This window comes from Macrobrachium rosenbergii, chromosome 30 (genome assembly GCF_040412425.1).
Source record: "Macrobrachium rosenbergii isolate ZJJX-2024 chromosome 30, ASM4041242v1, whole genome shotgun sequence".
Taxonomy (NCBI): domain Eukaryota; kingdom Metazoa; phylum Arthropoda; class Malacostraca; order Decapoda; family Palaemonidae; genus Macrobrachium; species Macrobrachium rosenbergii.
Window position 1 is genome coordinate 33,143,785 of NC_089770.1, and position 19,723 is coordinate 33,163,507.

The window sequence follows — 19,723 nt, forward strand, 5'->3', positions numbered from 1 at the left end:
TGTCTGGTCTGTGGTAGGCCAACGCTCGCATCAACAGATTGCACCAAATCAGTTGATTCTGTGATAAATGACATTTTCGACCTTTGGACGAATGATGTGTTGGAGATGGGATATGAAACTACTATGAGCTGATCCCCTTGTCGTTATATGACCGAGCTGGGAAAGACAAACAGAGAAAGTTGTCATTTCAAGTTCTGATTTTTCACTCCCCATAAAATCATTTCACTGAGAGGTTCATTTGGAACTTCGTGCAATTGGAACTCCAGAAGTTCAAGCAAAGATGCAATGCATTGCTACCCTAATACAATTCTCCTTGTATTTTAGTCATTACTTACGTTTTTATTAATTTATTTATTGGTAATTTACCTGTTTTTTTCCAATAACTTACTTCCTCTCTCTGTATTTTCCATTACCTTCTGTTACTTCTTACGAATGAACACCATAATATTCTTTCGGAACTTGAATTTCAAGTCAGTGGCCCCTTTGGTGGTCTTGTTCCATATGAATAGGGTTCTTCATCTTCTGAATGATAATGATAATAATATGGACACTACAGTAAACTCTTGACACAGAATACAGACAAGATCGAGCAAAATAAGTATTGAAACTTTGCTATGCCACCTACACCAAAAAAGCTCAATGAAATTACTGTGAAATCGATTTCGTTTTTTTTTTTGTTAATTTTTATAGATTCAAGTGAAATTCAATTTCAATTATACAAAACTGTGTTAAGCTTATAACCGATGAATATCGACGATGTTGAGTAACATTTCGTCGAATCCTTTTTATTATCATTTTCGTTAATTGCAACAGTCGCTTTCTGCTTCTGGGGGATGAAACGGAATCATTCAAATATCAGTAAAGCTTGATTTAAACGAGTTCGATAATTCAGCAATTTTTATGTTGGATTCTTAAGAGAGGAACGCAATGAGATCGTAAGAGCAACGTGTTTGTGATAAAACCCAATCAACGAAGATTGAAGTTTCGCTTGGACACGGTTTATATAATTTATATGTGTATATATATATATATATATATATATATATATATATATATATATATATATATATATATATATATATATATATATGAACCCTGTCATGTATATATGTATATATACATATATTTATATTATATATATATATATATATATATATATATATATATATATATATATATATATATATATATGTATATATAAACAACAGCCACATACATCACTTACTGTTCAAACCTTTGTCTTTTACGCTTTTTACAAAAATACCCGAACCGACAGGCAGTGCTGCATATATTTCACGTTTGCAAAAAGAATCATCACGCAATACCCTCATGCGTGTCTTTCAAATAAAACGTGGTTGCGCGCGTGTTCGTGCGTAAATGCGCAGACAATTACGTCAGAAAAAAAGTTAAGTATACATTAGTTTTACCAGACCACTGAGGAGCTGATTAACAGCTCTCCCAGGGCTGGCCCGAAGGATTAGACTTATTTTACGTGGCTAAGAACCAATTGGTTACTTAGCAACGGGACCTAATCCGAACCACATTATAGCGAGAAATGAATTTCTATCACCAGAAATAAATTCCTCTAAGTCTTCATCAGCCGGCCGGGGGAATTGAACTCCGGCCCATCGGGTGACAGTCCGAAGCTCTACCGACTCAGCCAAAGAAGGGCTAGTTACGAAAGATCCCCCTCTAATGCCATAAGAAGTCATTGCCGTTGCATCCTTTTCGTTCTTGCTACACACAACGAGCACCAGCTGTACTGGAGCAGATGCAGACACTAAAATTTCGATGGCTGTTTTCACGACAACGGAAAAGATGGTGGCGGAAAAATACAACTTTCTAATCTTCATCTTTCCTCTTTAATAAAACTAGAAAAGCAAGTAATAACTTTGCCGAAGTTTCCTTTTCTGTACAGCGTATATTGCCGTATGAAACTCCCAGCTACGGCCGGGCAGCGCTCAGTTGCTCACCAGATGCGGTCAAGTGAAGGTCTGTCGGCGACGCCTCCTGAAAGCGCTGCCATACGCACGATCCATGGCTAATCTTAACCCTAAATAAAATAAAAGCTACTGAGGCTAGAGGGCTGCAATTTGGTATGTTTGATGATTGGAGGGTGGATGATCAGCATACCAATTTGCAGCCCTCTAGCCTCAGTGGTTTTTAAGATCTGATGGGGACAGAAAAAGTGCGGACGGACAGACAAAATCGTCTCAATAGTTTTCTTTTACAGAAAACTACAAGAGAGAGAGAGAGAGAGAGAGAGAGAGAGAGAGAGAGAGAGAGAGAGAGAGAGAGAGAGAGAGAGAGAGAAAGTATCGTTCTTCCACACCCTCTCGCCCTGTCGCACACAGGGGCTACTTGAATATAACAGTGGAAGAACAGCCATTTTTAATTCCCGAGGGACACCACCCGGGCCTGGTATAAGCCCTTCGGGTAGACTGTATTTTACAGTGAATTCTCCTGAGGGAGGATTTTCATCTCTAAAAACGGAACGGGAAAATAAAGAAGGCTTATTTTTTGTAAGCAGTTTATTTTCGTGGTCTGGGAATTAAAATAAAAAAACTTATTTATTTTTCGCACCATTATTTATGTTGTAAGGGGTTGGGGGGGGGCGGGGGAATTGGAATAAGTGAATAATAGCTTTAAAATGTTGCCTTTTCTCTCACTGTCGCTCACTCAGGTATCCGAGAGAAAGCCAAAATGAATCTGGCAAAACCATTCAGAGAATAGAATAGGATATAGAATTTAGACCCACGGCCAAGCGATGGGACCTATGAGGCCATTCAGCGCTGTGAAGGAAATTGAGCGTAAAAAAGATTTTAAAGGTGTAACAGGAAGGAAAATCTCAAAGCAGTTGCATTTTGAAAGTAAGGTGGAAGAAAGAGAATATGAACGGAGGTACAATAAAAAGAGCAAAACCCTCATTTTAAGTAAACTCGAGCTTTACTGGTCAACGGGAGCATCGTCCGAAGAGGGAACAGCGAGAAGGAATAACCTGGTGATTGATGACCTCGCAATGTTTTGAAGAAATGGCGGCATCGTGGCCTCGTTCTTTTCTAGAGCGATGAATGCAACGACCTGGGCTTTCCCTTCCATCCCGTCAACGCCTGCAATTAATTTCAGTTTGCTTGGTATATAATGTTTCATTATATTGCTTTCTGCCATCGAAATACATCGCTCAGTCAAAGTTCCTGTTAATTTTTGGCGATCGTGGAGAGGCTGAAATTCTTTCCCTTTCTATTTTTAGCTTTCTGTAAAAGAAAACTATTGTGCCGGCTTTGTCTGTCCGTCCGTACTTTTTCTGTCCGCCCTCAGGTCTTAAAAACCACTGACCTAGCAGTTTTTAAAAAATTTTATTTAAGGTCAAATTTAGCCATAATCGTGCGTCTGGTAACTATATAGGACTAGGCTCATACAGCATTATGTCGAGCCCACCAAAAGATAGATCTATTTTCGGTGGATTTGATTACACGCTGTACAGAAAACTCGATTGCGCCGAAGAAACTTCGGCTCATTTTTTAGTTGTACCTTGCTGTCAGCGACTTGCCTGAGGTTAATTTGAGGGAGGCAGTCGCCGGGTGTCACCGAAGCGATCAGTCTCAAGGTCGTCTCGATGGTCGGACTTTCATGAACAGCTTCGATGATTGTTGCAAAAGAAACTTATCAAATTAATTTTTATTATTATCACCTCCTATTTTTCTCCCGTAATTCTCAGTTATTTTCTTTGTCTCATTCTTATCATTTTCGTTTTTTGAAATTTTTTCGAAAGATTAATTTAAGAAATTGTCATTATAATTCGTAGACTTTTAAGAAATTTGTGACATTATTATTATTATTATTATTATTATTATTATTATTATTATTATTATTATTATTATTATTATTATTATTATTATTATTAATCTTTTGATGCCTGGATCAGATCGGAATTATCACTTGAGGGAGCTTGATTTTTTTTTATTAGAAGTAGGTATTGCGTAAATCAGGTTTGGTGTGTGATATGATAATCTCTTGGCCCACAGATTGTAACTTATACAGTAATTCTTAAGTATCGGAAAGGAATAAGCGATGGAAATTGTCCAAAAAATTGTGCCGCATCTTTTATTTCGACCATCCCTGTCGACCTGCGAATATCTTTTGGAAAAGCATCCGCTGGTTTTGTCTGCACGAAGTTTATCGAAGTAAAAATGAGGGTTTAGTTTTTATTTCTTATCAAATAATCATAATGACTGTTGTAGCAGTATAAGTAGAAATAATAACAACTATTATTATTATTATTTTTTATTGGAAGAAAGTAGACCCCTCTGAAGATGTCCTGTTAAAGAGGGCGGCTGCATCGTTCGAATTAATCTTATATTGAGTCTTCTCAATTTCCCTTATGACTCGCTTCTCTACTATTAATATAGGTCATAACTGGCCAGTTTTCCTGTTTCGGCAAAGAGTAATATATTAACAACAGCAGATGTATTCTGGATACTTCAAGGTATTACTCCCGGAGTTCCTTAAGTCGCTGAGGTTATGATAAGTCATATGATTGTATCCTCTACTGTGCCATAATTGGTGGACATCGATGCAATCGCAGCATCTAAGACACAGAAGCAGATTTATTCTTTTGTTCAGCAAAATATGGCAAAATGTTCGTTTTCATTTTCAGTTTTCGAAATACCTTGGTCTGCGTTTCTGTGTGATTTTCCTGGCTTTAGTGTCTAATCGGCGTTTTCTTTTTGTATTTTGTGTCTCTTTTTGAGACTTCTGAATTATATTATGTTAAAATCTCATCTCTCTCTATGCTGTAATCTAATATCTTTACTGCTTGATCTATATCAAAATGCCTTGCTTAACTCTTCCTGGAATCAGTCTACCCAAGCAAGCACACTTTTCTCACCTTGTCCCCTCGGAAACACCCTTACATTCTCTCAGCAGTTTTTGCAGATTTTGTTCTATTATTCATAGTCAATACTGTATTATCTGCAAGCTACAACTGTTCAAGATCGATTTCTTATCTGTCAACTTTGTGCCTGCGACGTTCCCATTTCTCTGTCACTTATCCAGGGAGATATTAAATATCCGTATATACAAAACACAATATTCTCTGGCCCATTTTGACAACAAAGAAGTCCCACATCCACCAATATAGTCCAACATGAGCATAGTTCAAAGAAAAGAATTCCTCTACCATAGATCCTCAGACTCTGGACTAGACCTCTCAGTCCTATAAATCACTCTGTTTCTAGGCTATGTCTGCCAAAAGCAAGGTTTTCCATCTGTCACTCTCAGTTCAAATGCCATCATGTCACCTCCCTGGTTTAATTAGTATTCCTTTGTCTCTACAATTCTCAGTCACCCTTGCTCACCTAAACTTCCCCTCTCTCTCATTCCTCAAGGACTTTTTCCTCACTCAGACATCCCTTACAAACCCTGGCCAGCTCCTCAGTCATGCTATCGTTCCACAGCTTCTCACTAATGACTCCAACTATTCAACAGTCGCTTGAAAAGCAGTTACAAGAATTACGACTGATTTTTCATCTCAAAAAATACAGTTTTCCAGATTACACTAATTAAAAAGTACAAGTATCCATTAAAATGTAATTTAATGGATATTAAAATTTAGTTTGTCGCTAAATCTAAATATAAAGACATATTTCTTACATTAAATTCACGAAAATCTAAGACACATTACTCAACACTCGTTCCATTGCTGTAAGAGTTGAAAGGTGTCGTCTATGCAACGGCTCCGAATTTATTTATTTCGATCGATTAATTAAATATTAAACATACATTAGATTTAAATTTAATCGTAATTTGATGTTTTTAATTGGTTTAATCGGCAAGATTATATATTTTTAGAGACGTTAAGATCGAAATAAATCAATTCGGAGCCGTTGCATAGACGACACCTTTCAATTCTAACAGCAATGGAACGAGTATTGAGTAATGTGTCTTAGATTTTCGTGAATTTAATGTATGAAATATGTCTGTACATTTAGATCTGAAGACAACATATTTTATACATTAAATTCGCGAAAATCTAAGACACATTGCTCACTGACTCATTCGATCACTCTTGTAATTGAATGGCGTTGGTTATGTAACGGCTCTCAGTTTATTTACTTCTGTCTTCATTTGTTCCGTAATTATCGTCTTATTCTATCTATCTGTACATCTCTAAATCAATTTATTTTTCCATGAATATATCAATTTATCTATAAATATATTTATTCATCTACTTTATTCGAGATTCAAATTCCTTACGTGAGAATGTTATTTGATTCCTTCAGTAAAAAATAAAATTTTTAAAAATAAATTTGCAAAAATCGATTAAAATTGAAAGGTAAATATTTTACAACTCAGTCAAACTGGAACACCGATTAATGTGAAATTGGGCATCTATAGGCCCAGCTTCAATGCATGCCTATTGATATAATGAGATTTACCCTCTATTTGGTATATTTTGTAACTTGATTCAGATATTCAAATTTCAATACATCTTTCCTTGAAGTTTTTGAGTAATCGTATTTTCTGCTGCTGTTTGCTGTGAGTTTCTTTTGCTGTTCAGTGCTGTTGTAATCTCCGGTGCTGTGCATTATTATTATTATTATTATTATTATTATTATTATTATTATTATTATTATTATTATTATTATTATTATTATTATTATTATTATATATTACTCAGAAGATGAACCCCCTTTCATATGAAACAAGCCCACCACTGGGGCCACTGACTTGAAATTCAAGAAACTTCCACAGAATATTATGGCTTTCATTTGAAAGAAGTTATAGAAGGAAATAGGAATCAAAGAAATAAGAGATATCGGTTAGTAAAAAAGAAAAAATAAAATAACAAATTAATGAAAAAATAGATACAACTGTAAATAAATGATCAGAACACAAGGAGAATTGTTTTAGGGTAGCATTGCATTGCATCTTCGCTTGAACTTCCGAAATTCCAATTGCATGACGTCCTCAGTAGGGAGGCTGTTCCGCAGTCCAACGGCGTGAGGAGGAATAAAGGACCTCTGGAGTTGTGTCTCTGCCCTCAGAAGACATATCCTGGCCTACCTAGGAGCCTCCAAAATCAGCCGCATAGTCTCAGAACCTCATTCTGGATGTCCTCCAACCTCTGCCGACGATCTCTCCTGAGATTTTGCAAACCTCACCAGCCTTTCCAAGATCCTGGAAGATCTCAAAGGCTTCTCCTGCCCTTTGCGGCACGGACGTTCTGCAGGCACTCGCCGGTAGGAATCCTACTGCCCCATTCCCTGCGGGCATACGTCCTAGGATGCAGGGGTCCTGGCCTTCTCAGGACCTTTCATTCAGAAGGGATCCTGGTCTGATTGAGGTCTGTAAATCTATCAAATTTTTCTGTGTTTTTCTTTTCACCAAGGATAAATAAACTAACTGAGAAAGAGACAGAGACATAAAGAGAGAAAGAAACGATTTATCTGAAAAAAAGAGGGAGGAGTAAAATATATAACTGTACATTTGCATCAAAGTCACCTAGCATAACCAACGACCACTCAGGGGAAAAGTTAGTGTTCTTATGGCCACAAAATATTAAGATATCAGTCAAATTAAAAAGACTATAAAAATGATAAAATAGAGAGAGAGAGAGAGAGAGAGAGAGAGAGAGAGAGAGAGAGAGAGAGAGAGAGAGAGTGCGCGCAGGAAATTCATTTATTCCGAAAATAACTTATAAAAACCACTTAACAAGGAAGTTCTAACAGATATCAAGGTGACTCGACACTTTTAAAAAATTCCTCACTGACCCCACCCTGCTGAAGTATGAGAATCTCTCTCTCTCTCTCTCTCTCTCTCTCTCTCTCTCTCTCTCTCTCTCTCTCTCTCTCTCTCTCTCTCTCCTGATTTATTTATCCTTTATCAAGGTGACGTAATTGATATTTAATGAAATATGTAATTATGAACAACAAAAACGGAAAATCTCTCTCTCTCTCTCTCTCTCTCTCTCTCTCTCTCTCTCTCTCTCTCTCTCTCTCTCTCTCTCTCTCTCTAAGAATCTAATTTAAATTTCTAATCATTATTCGAACTAATGAACATTTTGATTTAAATATTTCAATACATATTTAAACAAACATTTAGATATATATTCAAGTCAATATTTATGTCGTTCTAAAAATTCAAAAAATATTAAGCTAATTTAAACTTATAAATCAATATAAACCTTGAAAAATTGTCTATATCAATATTAACATTTTACGAAGTTCATACTATCTCAAACATTAAAATCAAGATTTAAATTAATATAATGATTTGAATAAATGTTTAAATAAAAATTTAAATTGATATTCAATCAATTTAAACATTAACATAAATTATATATTTAAAGTTATAATACTCTAGTGAATTAATTTTTTTGCGTAATTAACATTATTACTCTCTCTATGATAATTATTTGTTTAGTAAATAATTTAGATAAGGAAATAGTTATTTTTTTTCTTTCACTCGGTTGGTGATAAATATTTGAGAAGTTATGTGCAAACTTGTGTAATCATTGTGATGAAAAAAAAAAAAAAATTTGTTTTTGATGATATGATGCCTAGTTTCACATAAGATTTTTTTTGTGTATTGAATGATACTTTGAAGGATTTAATTTACTTGTGCACTTGAACTCAGTTGAGAATTTAATTTTTTTTACTGTGATAATTTGACAGTTTCTTTTATTTTATGGTACAGTATAACATTTTTTTATATAAATATAATTAATGTACTCAGATTGAATAATTTATTATATATCATGGAAAGAGTCTTTGACGAATTACTGAGCACGGTTAGACATTCACAATACGATTTAAGACCGTCGTCATTAGACGTAGCCGAATTTCAAGACCAAATTCCCACTCAGCTGTAGTGCAAGGAAATACTAACAATAATAACCCAACTAACCAGAACCAAAATAATGTTAATCATTCTAATACTACTAGCAATAATAGTAATAGTAACAATACTAATAATACTCGCACCTTACATTATCGCAGTATGAATCAAGCAGCTGTAATAACAACAGCCACACGCTTCTGTGGACAGGTGGATGATTCAAATCCTGACAAAAGTAGACTCGAATCTTATACGGTAAACCATTGGCTCGCAGATGCAGACAGTCGCGTAACTTCAGGGGGAATAACAGATGAAAGAGCTAAAATAAATGAAGCCTTGTTGCTCGTCAGCTCAGAACATGGAGACGCTCATAAAACTCTGAATTCCACAAGTTTTAGCAAAGTTAACTATGCAGAATTCAAAGAAATTTATTTATCACTCTGGGAACCAGTAAATAAGACCAACAATTTATATAACATAATTAGATTCCTTAACCCGCAATATAAAACAATTGCTAATTTGCACGCAAGCGTGGAGAATGCAATAGAGAAAATAACAGAAGAGTTAAAGAAAATAGGCATTGCCATAGGAGATAAGACTCAGTTTGGAGATAATGTCAGTAATTTAGTTGAGGTAAGACATGTTTTAAATTACTTGTCATTTGGAACAATATGTAATGCCCTTGGAGGAGAGGAAAAAAAGGCTTTCAGAAAAATCAAAATTGATCCCAAGAAAAACAGCCTTCAAACATTGAAAACAATGAGAGAAGAAATACAAAAAAAAAAGATAAATCTCCCCATGTATTTCATCCTAGATGAAATACATAAATATATAAGTTAATTTGAACATGTCAAAAATATTTAAATTGATATATTTAAACTAATTTATATATTCAAATTCATTTACTTGTTCTATTTAATTTCAATAGTAACATTGATTTAAATATTCAAGTTAATTTGAATATTCAGATCATTTAGATATTCAAATTAATTTACTTATTCTCCTAAATTTAAATATCAAAATTAATATAAATATTCAAGTTGATTTAAATATTCAAATCAATTTAAATAATTGAGTTAATTTAAACATTTGAAATAATTTAAGTAATTAAATTATCGTATTTAAACCCTCAACGCTGAAACAAGTAAACTAAGTTATTTTAAATGGGGGATAAATATTTAAATCAACTTAAATATTCAAATTAGTAGAAATTTTCAAATTAGTTGTTAATTCAAACAAAAGAATAAACATTCTACTTAATTCAAGTATAGAATTAAATTAGATATTTAATATAAAGTAACAAATTTATCTCCCAAAAAGCACAAATTAACAATAAAATAAATCAGTTTCACAAAAATCTGCCGAGTAGTCAGATGACCTTCAATGGCTGACTGATTATGGCTGAGTCAGCTCTTCGAAAGCATTCCCCCCACGCTCAAACCCTCACCCTTAGACGTCTGGTTGAATTCAACCGGAATTTAACCTGAATTTAGCCTATTAACCTAACGTGAATTTAACCTGAGTTTAATCTCTTAACCTAACCTGAATGTAACCTGAATTTAACCTCCTGACCTAACCTGAATTTAATCTGAATTTAACCTAACCTAAATAACCTAACATGAATTTAACCTGACCTACCCTAACCTGATTTTAACCTCCTAACCTGAATTTACCCCGAATTCAACCTCATTTTACCTAAACTCAACCTGACTTTCCCCTGACTTTACCCTGAATTTAAGCTGAATTCAACCTGAAATTAAGATGAATTTAACCTGGATTTAACCTGAATTCAACCTAATTTAACCTTAATTCAACCTGAATTCAACCCAATATAAGCTTAATTCAACCTGAATTTAATTTGAATTCAGCCTGAATTCGACCTTATTTAACCTTAATTCAGCCTGAATTTAACCTTGACTTAACCTGAATTCAACCTGAATTTAACTTGAATTTACCACAAATTCAACCTGAATTTAATCTGCATTCAACCTGAATGAACCTAAATTCAACCAAAATTTAGCCTGAATTTGATCAAAATTTAACTTGAATTTAACCTGAATACAACCTGAATTCAAACTGAATTTTAATCTTAATTAAACCTTAATTCAACTTAAATTAACCCTTAATTCAACCTGAATTTAACTTCAATTCAACCTAAAATTAGCCTGAATTTAACCTAATTTTACCCTGAATTCAACCAGAATTTAATGTGAATTTACTCTGATTCCAGTTTAACCTGAATTCAGTCTAAATTTATCCTGACTTTGACCTGAATGCAACCTGAATTTAACCTGGATTTAACCTGAATTCAGTCTAAATTTATCCTGACTTTGACCTGAATTGAACCTGAATTTAACCCGGATTTAACCTGAATTTAACCTGAATTTATCCCGAATTTAATCTGAATATATCCTGAATTCAAGCTGAATTTGACCTGAACTCAACTTGAATTTAACTTCTTAACCTCAACTAGCCTATCCTGAATTTATCCTGAATATAACGTGAACTTAAAGCTTCCTAACCTAATTTGAATTCAACCTGAATGTGACCTGAATTTAAGCTGAATTCAACTCAAATGCAGCCTGAGTTTAACCTGCTTTTCATAGAGAGAGAGAGAGAGAGAGAGAGAGAGAGAGAGAGAGAGAGAGAGAAGGGAAACATGCAATAATTAGATATGACAGACTTTAACCTGAATGTAACCTGAATTCAGCCTGAGTTCAACCTGAATTTAACCTGAATTCAACGTGAATTTAACCTGAATTCAGCCTGAATTCAACATGAAATAAACCTGAATTCAGTCTGAATTCAACATGAATTTAACCTGAATTCAACATGAATTTAACCTGAATTCAACATGAATTTAACCTGAATTCACCCCAACCATTACCCACCCACCCTGACCAGAGGGATCTAGGCAAATGGCCTTTCGACTGAGGGAAAATGTGAAATCTCCTATAAATGACTGAATGGTGAATGAGGTTTTGTGGTCTGATTTCACTTTCTTCCAATCTAATTTTTAATCTATTTATTTGTTTTCATGCTGCGTCGGGGGTGTCTTTGTGGGATGAGGTTGCTAGGCACCCCTACCCCAATGGCTTTCCGTCTCTGTTAGGGATGGTGGTCCAAAGCAATTGAATGACCCGCAAAGAGAGAGAGAGAGAGAGAGAGAGAGAGAGAGAGAAATATATATATATATATATATATATATATATATATATATATATATATATATATATATATATATATATATATATATATATATAGAGAGAGATGAGAGAGAGAGAGAGAGAGAGAGAGAGAGAGAGAGAGAGAGAGAGAGAGAGAGAGAGAGTCATATATAAATAATGAGGAACAAAAATATATAAAAATGAGAAGAGAGAGGAGAGAGAGGTATATATAAATAAAGAGAGAGAGAGAGAGAGAGAGAGAGAGAGAGAGAGAGAGAGAGAGAGAGAGGAGAATTTCCTGACCTTGTCCGTTGGTCCACGAGTGAGATATAAAGACGAGTGATGCAGAGAGGAGCACAGACCTAAAGACATTCTCGCAGAGGTGAGTTAAAATCTCTACGTTTATCCATTAATTTTCCCACTTTGATTTCTTACACAGCTGTATTATACACAGTATTTAATGTATTTATTCTCCTGTATTTTCCTGTAAGTTTACTGAGCCTCTTCTGTGCTTCAAAACGACGGAAACGGGTGTTTAAATGAGGTTCATCCAATCTCACTCAAAAGCAGAGGTGAGTCAAAATCTCTTAAGTTCATCTTTATATTTTTCGAACCTGGCTGCTTTATCCAGTTGTATTATAAAGTGTAGTGGATGTATTTGCTCTTCTGTGTGTTCCTGTGTACCCTGTGACCCCATTCGCGTCAACTATGCTTTAAAACGACGGAAACAGGTGTTTATATGAGGTAAGTCTAATTTCTCTCAAACCAACTCGTTAAAATCCGATGCATTACACTTCGAGACCTGATTACAACATGCAATGAACCTTCTGTGTCAAAAAAACCATCAGAATACAATCGAAATACATCTGCCAATTCATCCTGTACCGTCGAATTGATAACGAAAGCGCAGAACAATCGGTATATATAGTTTTTCCAAAACTATTTCAACAATTTTCGAAATGACTTGGAAGATTGTTCTGACTTTTGGTCGATCTTCCCAGATTCATCCAGTGTCGTGTCGACTTTGGAGGCAAAAGTGTTGCTCTTTCTCCCCCCCCCTCTCTCTCTCTCTCTCTCTCTCTCTCTCTCTCTCTCTCTCTCTCTCTCTCTCTCTCTCTCTCTGTTGCATTCAGCGAATTGATGAGTTAACGTAAAAGTTCGAGTGATGACACCTGACGTGTAAGACAGCAGGTTAGAAGGAGAAAATTAGGAAATAAATAACATCAAGATTTTTTCACATTCATATTTAACTTTATTTTTGTGTTTATATAAGTGATAGTGTATCTGTATACATTTCGTGTGTATGTATGTATACATATATATGCATACATATGTATATGTATGTTTTATGTGTATACAGGTATGTTTTTGCATATTTACATATAAGTGAATATTTAGGTATATATGTGCATTTATGTATTTAGATAAGTGTATATATATATGCATACACGTATAAATGTGTACATATCTGTGTATTATGACTAAATAACAATACATTTATAGGCCTTCGGTTAATTTTTTGTGTTGTGATTGTAATTTATATGAGAGGCTTGAAATTAAATTTTAGATACCACAGTTTATTCTGTAATTACTTTTATAGGCCTTAGACCAATTTTTTAAATAGCGTAGCCCCATTGATGATATTTTTAGGCCTCAAGTGAAATTAAATAGAGCAGTTGGATTGGATACGATATTTTTATGTCTTAAATTCATTTGTAAACACTGCAGCTGAATTTATAATGTTTCCAGGAGGCCTAAGATTAGTTTTCAACGTTGTAGGTGAATTAAAATTAATGAATTGTTTGATTTTTAAACAATACGGCTTAATTGACATTCCTATAGGCCCCAGTCTACATTTTTTACGTGTAATTAACTTTATAACAAATACTATGTCTCAAATGAAAATAGAAGAAGCATAGCTAAATTTATAAACAAAAAAATTACTCTATATGGGTCTAAAATTAAATCGTAAATACTGTAGATGCTTTTAAAGAAAATTTTATTTTTTTTTACTTAAAAGCTTCAAATAAAGTTTTTATGGTCACTGGTCTTAAAAGTTTCACAAGACAATTTTACGTAAGAAAAAAAAAATCACGTAAAAATATTTACAAGAACAGAGAGCGGTAAGTTTAATTTAAAAGTGAAAAGTCGAGAAAAGTGAATAAAAAAGCAGAAGAACAAAATAATAGACGAAATGGGAAAGTATTTACGTTCAACATTCACTTGTTATTAGAGCGAGGGGGTGGAAAGGAGGTAATCCAAGCAATGACTCACCATCAGATCTGAGTAATGTTTCTCGTCATTCGTTAAGCTTGGGTGACTCTTCCCCAATGACGATAAATAAGAAACACTACGCTAAGTGATTCAAGGTATGTCACGCTGCGGAAATGTAAACAAACGTTCTCTTGATGGTCACTTTTTTCGTGTAAAATCTTTTGTTAGGGCAAATAAAAGCCCTTTAGGGTTTCTTTAACATTGGAAATTGTTTGGAAAATAATGGCAGACTTTTTTTTTATTCGAAAAGCGAAGTGAGTCATCGGGAATTGAGAAAAAACCGAGAAATAAAAGGTGAATTGTTCTGGCCTTGAGTTTGTCTTCGATACTTTTGAATAAATTTATGCATATATATATATATATATATATATATATATATATATATATATATATATATATATATATATATACATACATACATACATACATACATACATACATACATACATACATAATATATATATATATATATATATATATATATATATATATATATATATATATATATACATGTGTATATATATATATATATATATATATATATATATATATATATAATATATATATATATATATATTTATATATATATATATATATATATATATATATATATATATATATATATATATATATATATATATATATATATATATATATATATATATATACATACACACACATTTATTAATATTTTATTCGCAAAAATTACATTGCCTTAAAACATTACTAATATGCACCTGCATATTAGTCAATACTCTCTCTCTCTCTCTCTCTCAATTAATCGTTTCCTCTCTCTCTCTCTCTCTCATGTATATATATATCTCTATATATATATATATATATATATATATATATATATATATATATATATATATATATATATAGTTTAATCATTTCTCATACCAGATGAAGGCAGTCTTCGTGTTAGCATTCGTCACAGCTATGGCGACCGCCCAAATCTACGGCAGCCGGCCCTCCTATACTCCCCCGGGAGGATTCTACGTGGCGCCCGCCGGAGGATCCAGGCCAATCCACGGAGAGGAGGAGGAGGAGGAGGAGGATTTAAACCAGTGCAAGTGGTTTCGCACGGCGGAGGATTAGGCGGTGGGCTGGTAGGTCTGGAAGGTTGTTGAGGATTGATAATGGATTAATGGGGGCGTTTACTGAAGGAGGGACAAATGAATACTAAAGATTAATAATGGATTACTGAGGATTTATTGTGGATTTATTGGTGTGTTTGCTGAAGGAGGGACAGACGATTACTCGGGATTGATAATAGATTAACAGAAGTTTTAAATATAGCAGTTATAGATGATTACTGAGGATTAACAATGAATTAATGGGAGTATTTACTGAAGGAGTGATAAATGACTGATAATTAATATTGGATTAATGGAAGTGATTACTGATGGAGGACAGATGATTATTGAGGATTGATAATGGATTAACAGAAGGTTCTCCTGAAGTAGTGGCAAGTGATTATTGAGGACTAATTGTGGATTAATAAACGTTTTTACTGAAGGAATGACAGATGATTACTGAGGACTGATAAAGGATTAATAGCATGATTATTGAGGACTGATAATGGATTAATAGAAGTTATATTCACTGAAGGAGTGACATGTAATTACTGAGGCTTAACAGTGGATTAATAAAGTGATTCACACAGCAAACAATTGATAATGAATTAACCGAAGTTTTAGGCATAGGAGTAACAGCCGGTTATTGAGGAATGATAACGGATTAACGATTGATCAGTAAAGTGGGTGATTAATTCTTCTAACTCGTCCAACAAATCCCATCCCCTCCTCAGGTCGACAAATCCTACGGAGGCAGCGACTACCACTTCTCCTGGCGCCATGATGGTGGCCAGAAGTACGAGTGGGGTCCTGCCAACCACTACTGCGCCAAGCTGGGTCCCGGGTGGTACGGCGTCAGCATCGAGAGCTACGACGAAGACAAGTTCATCGACAGCATCATCGGCGGAGGTGAGAGAGAGAGATGTTTAATGGTTTAGGCCTCTATCTTCTGGATCTAGAGTTACGTGAGACTGTAGTCCTATATCTTACGGATCTCAGTTAAGCGAGACTTTAGTCCTATGTCACCTGGATCTTGAGTTATGCAACACTTTTCTTCTGGATCTCAGTTACACAAGACTTTACTCTTAAATCTTCTGGATCATGAGTTAGTGAGACTTTAAACTTATATCTTCTGGATCTTGAGTTAGCGAGACTTTAAATTTATTCCTTCTGGATCTTGAGATGAGACTTTAAACTTATGTCTTTTAATCTTGATATCTTCATGTCTTTGGATCTTGAGTTACCGAGACTATAAAATTATATTTTCTGGATCTTAAGTTAGTAAGACTTCAAACTTATGTCTTCTGGATCTTGAGTTAGCGAGACTGTAAACTTATATCTTCTGGATCTTGAGTTAGCGAGACTTTACACTTATGTCTTCTGGATCTTGAGTTAGCGAGACTTTACACTTATATCTTCTGGATCTTGAGTTAGCGAGACTTTACACTTATATCTTCTGGATATTGAGTTATGCAAGACTTCACTTCTATATCTTCTGGATCAGAGTTACCGAGCTGCGCAATTTCATCTCTTAATGTTCCTTAGTCTTAGTCTCACATCTTCTGGATCTGAAATCAGCAAGACTTTGAAGTCCCACTCAAATCTTAAGTGTTCCGGATCCATTTCAGACTTTAATAATAATCCGTCGTCTTCTTCTTAACAGATAATGTGGAGTACATCTGGACCGGAGGCAGTTTCGAGGGATACGGGTGGAAGTGGGCCTCCGGCGCCCCATTCGAAGGTCTTGACTGGTCCCATACTGGAGGGTGAGTGAGTTACCTATATCAGTAAAGTGAAGTTTAAATTAATGGATAAAGTTTAAAGTAATAAGTAAAGTAACTTGCAATAAAGTGATTAATTACTTATTACTTTATAACGTATGTAGTTGCCTTAAAAACATCACTACTTATTAGATTCATCTGTGAATTGACATTTTATGAAGCAACCCCTTTAAATCCCTCCCCCTTGTTTTTTCAAACCCCCTTAGGGGTTCATCTAATAACCCTTTAAAAACCCCATGTTTTTTCAAAACCCTTAGGGATTCATTAAAGTAACCCCTTAAATCCCCCTTACTACTTCAAACTCCCTTAGGGGTTCATTTAAGTTACCCCTTAAATCTCCATATATACTACTTTAAACCCCCTTAGGGGTTCATCTAATTAACTCCTTAAATCCCCCATACTACTTCAAACCCCTTAAGGGCTCATTAAAGTAACCCTTTAAAAACCCTATTCTAATTCAAACCCCTTTAAAAATGCCCTTACTACTACAAACCCTTTAAGGGTTCACAAACCCCTTAAAATGGCTGTGAACACCCTGGAAACCCCTGATCTAAGGTCAGCTAGCACCTGACTGTGTCTTGGTGGTTTGGTGTCAAATATATGTTGTATTAGGCCTAGGGTGGCGTTCCGATGCCACAGAGCTGTAGTGGCGTTCCTGCACCATAGTGAGGTAGGCCTATGGTAGCATTCCTTCACCATAAGAACGCCATAGCGTGGTAAGCCTAGGGTGGTGTTCCAGACTTGTGGCTAACTGTCTCTTTGTACATCTACCCGACAGCGCTGGCATCCCTCAGCCGGACAACAGGGAGGACGGGAAGGAGTTCTGCCTCGCCGTGCTGAACTACTTCTACCAGGACGGCATCACCTGGCACGATGTGGCATGCCACCACCTCAAGCCTATCATCTGTGAGAGGAGGAGCCACACCTACGGTTAAACCCTCTGCTGCTGAGTGGTTTAGCTTTATCCACAGACCCTGATTAAACTGCGACGAAGATGGAGACGACTTGGCGCTGCCAGTTATATGATTACGGTTTAACCTTCCACCTTTGACTTTGAGTACTTGACTGTGGTGGGCCTAAAAATGGTTTTTTATGCCTAGAACGACCCTTGAATAATTCATCTCTAACTTATAGCTAAGATTTAACTCAAACTCTGAACGGTTTTATTCCACAGCTTCTATATGTCTTATTTATAGTGTTTTATATATATATATTGTATATACATTTTAAAAATTCAAATAAAGTATCTAGGTGTATTTAGATAAATATGTTTTCTTAGCGAATTGCCTTGCCTATGTTATTAAAATTAACAATCATTGTTGCTATCCACTACATTTGACTAGCCACCATGTACATAATTCATGAAAAATGTCGAAGTATATTTATAAAAATTATCAAAGGAACTGGGCTAGTGAGGTGAGTTTGGTCAAGTTTGACATTGATAGTTAATTTTATGTCTATTTTTCTTAATTTTCCCGCAAATTCTTTTGTAAAACTTAGCAAAAATTCTTCCCACATCCATCCTCAGCCTATTCAAAGCATTTACCACATTTATTTCCCACAATTAACCCCAAAATTTCCCACATTTATAAAGTTTTCCCCCGAAGTCTCAACATTATCTTAGTCACCCATTACAGCCTTATTTCGAAACACAAAGAACTGACTACAAAATTTTGTTCGTGTGGATTTCCATGCACAAGAGCGCTCATGCGCGCACCTGTGCTAGGAGAACATATATGTGAGGTTTCTTCCTGTTATTTCGTAAAGTATTTAAGTTCATGGTCGCATTTAAGTGTTAAGACATGAAATTTTTTGAAAATATTTTGTTCGTAGACGGCGTGACCTTCTCTATGTATGGATGTCAATGAAATGGTGAATATGCCAGTGACCTCTCTTTTTTGACCTTTCAGAGGTCAGTCCTTCATCCAATGAGGGGTCAGGGTGGGTCAGCATGGATCATAGATATTTATTCATCATTAATAAATTCATATTTTATCTCCTGAGGATGCATAACGCATGTGATAAACTTGCAAAACTTAGCGAAAGGTGGACATGACTCCCTTTTTGGTCATTTCGAGACAAAAATGGCTTAAAATATTCGTCCTTTTTCGTTTGTTTGGTCGTCAAATGAAGCTCTCCCTTACATTTCTTTGCCTCCTTTGTCTTCCCAGTAAACGCCTCTTTGATTTACAAGTCCCTCCCTATTCCTCTGCCACTTTATAAAACTTTATCTTTTGATGACAAAGCAGTAAAGCCCGGGTAGTGTCTTTTTAGCCTAGGACTCAGGTCGACATCGAAAGGAAAAGTGAGGTTGGGTTTTTCGGCTCACTGATTGGGACATTCTTCCCGAAATGCCAAAATGCAGGCCACATGGGGCAGACAGGTAAACTGCTGGAATGGGTAAAGGGAGGGGGACTTTATCTGATAAAGGTGGATTTGCATTTTAACGAAGAAATAAAAGTTTAAAGATTTGGTCCCCGACAAAAAAAAAAAAAAAAAATGCCTGACAAAGTCATCCTGCTTTGGCGTGAAATTCTATGGCCAGTTTCCATTAGGGATGGACAAAGGGAGAGAGAGAGAGAGA

The 19,723-nt window shown here is 35.1% G+C and overlaps 2 protein-coding genes across 2 annotated transcripts in view; both read left to right on the plus strand.

Annotated features, from left to right (window-relative positions):
• Positions 1-19,723, plus strand: part of Ogg1 (8-oxoguanine DNA glycosylase) — a 510,811-nt gene that overhangs the window by 343,098 nt on the left and 147,990 nt on the right. The gene's annotated exons all lie outside the window — the stretch shown is intronic.
• Positions 1,932-18,407, plus strand: LOC136854862 (lectin-like). Its single transcript, XM_067131395.1, has 5 exons — positions 1,932-1,992; positions 15,186-15,391; positions 16,093-16,267; positions 17,022-17,124; positions 17,918-18,407. Exons 1-5 carry the CDS (start codon positions 1,932-1,934, stop codon positions 18,072-18,074), a joined length of 702 nt encoding a protein of 233 aa, XP_066987496.1. The 3' UTR covers positions 18,075-18,407.

Bases quoted from the DNA above. Each gene is read 5' to 3' on its own strand.
- LOC136854862 (XM_067131395.1), top strand. From the start codon at position 1,932: ATGAAACTCCCAGCTACGGCCGGGCAGCGCTCAGTTGCTCACCAGATG. The intron at 15,392-16,092 runs GTAGGTCTGGAA...TCCCCTCCTCAG, and splicing joins GAGGATTAGGCGGTGGGCTG to GTCGACAAATCCTACGGAGG. The intron at 16,268-17,021 runs GTGAGAGAGAGA...TCTTCTTAACAG, and splicing joins CGACAGCATCATCGGCGGAG to ATAATGTGGAGTACATCTGG.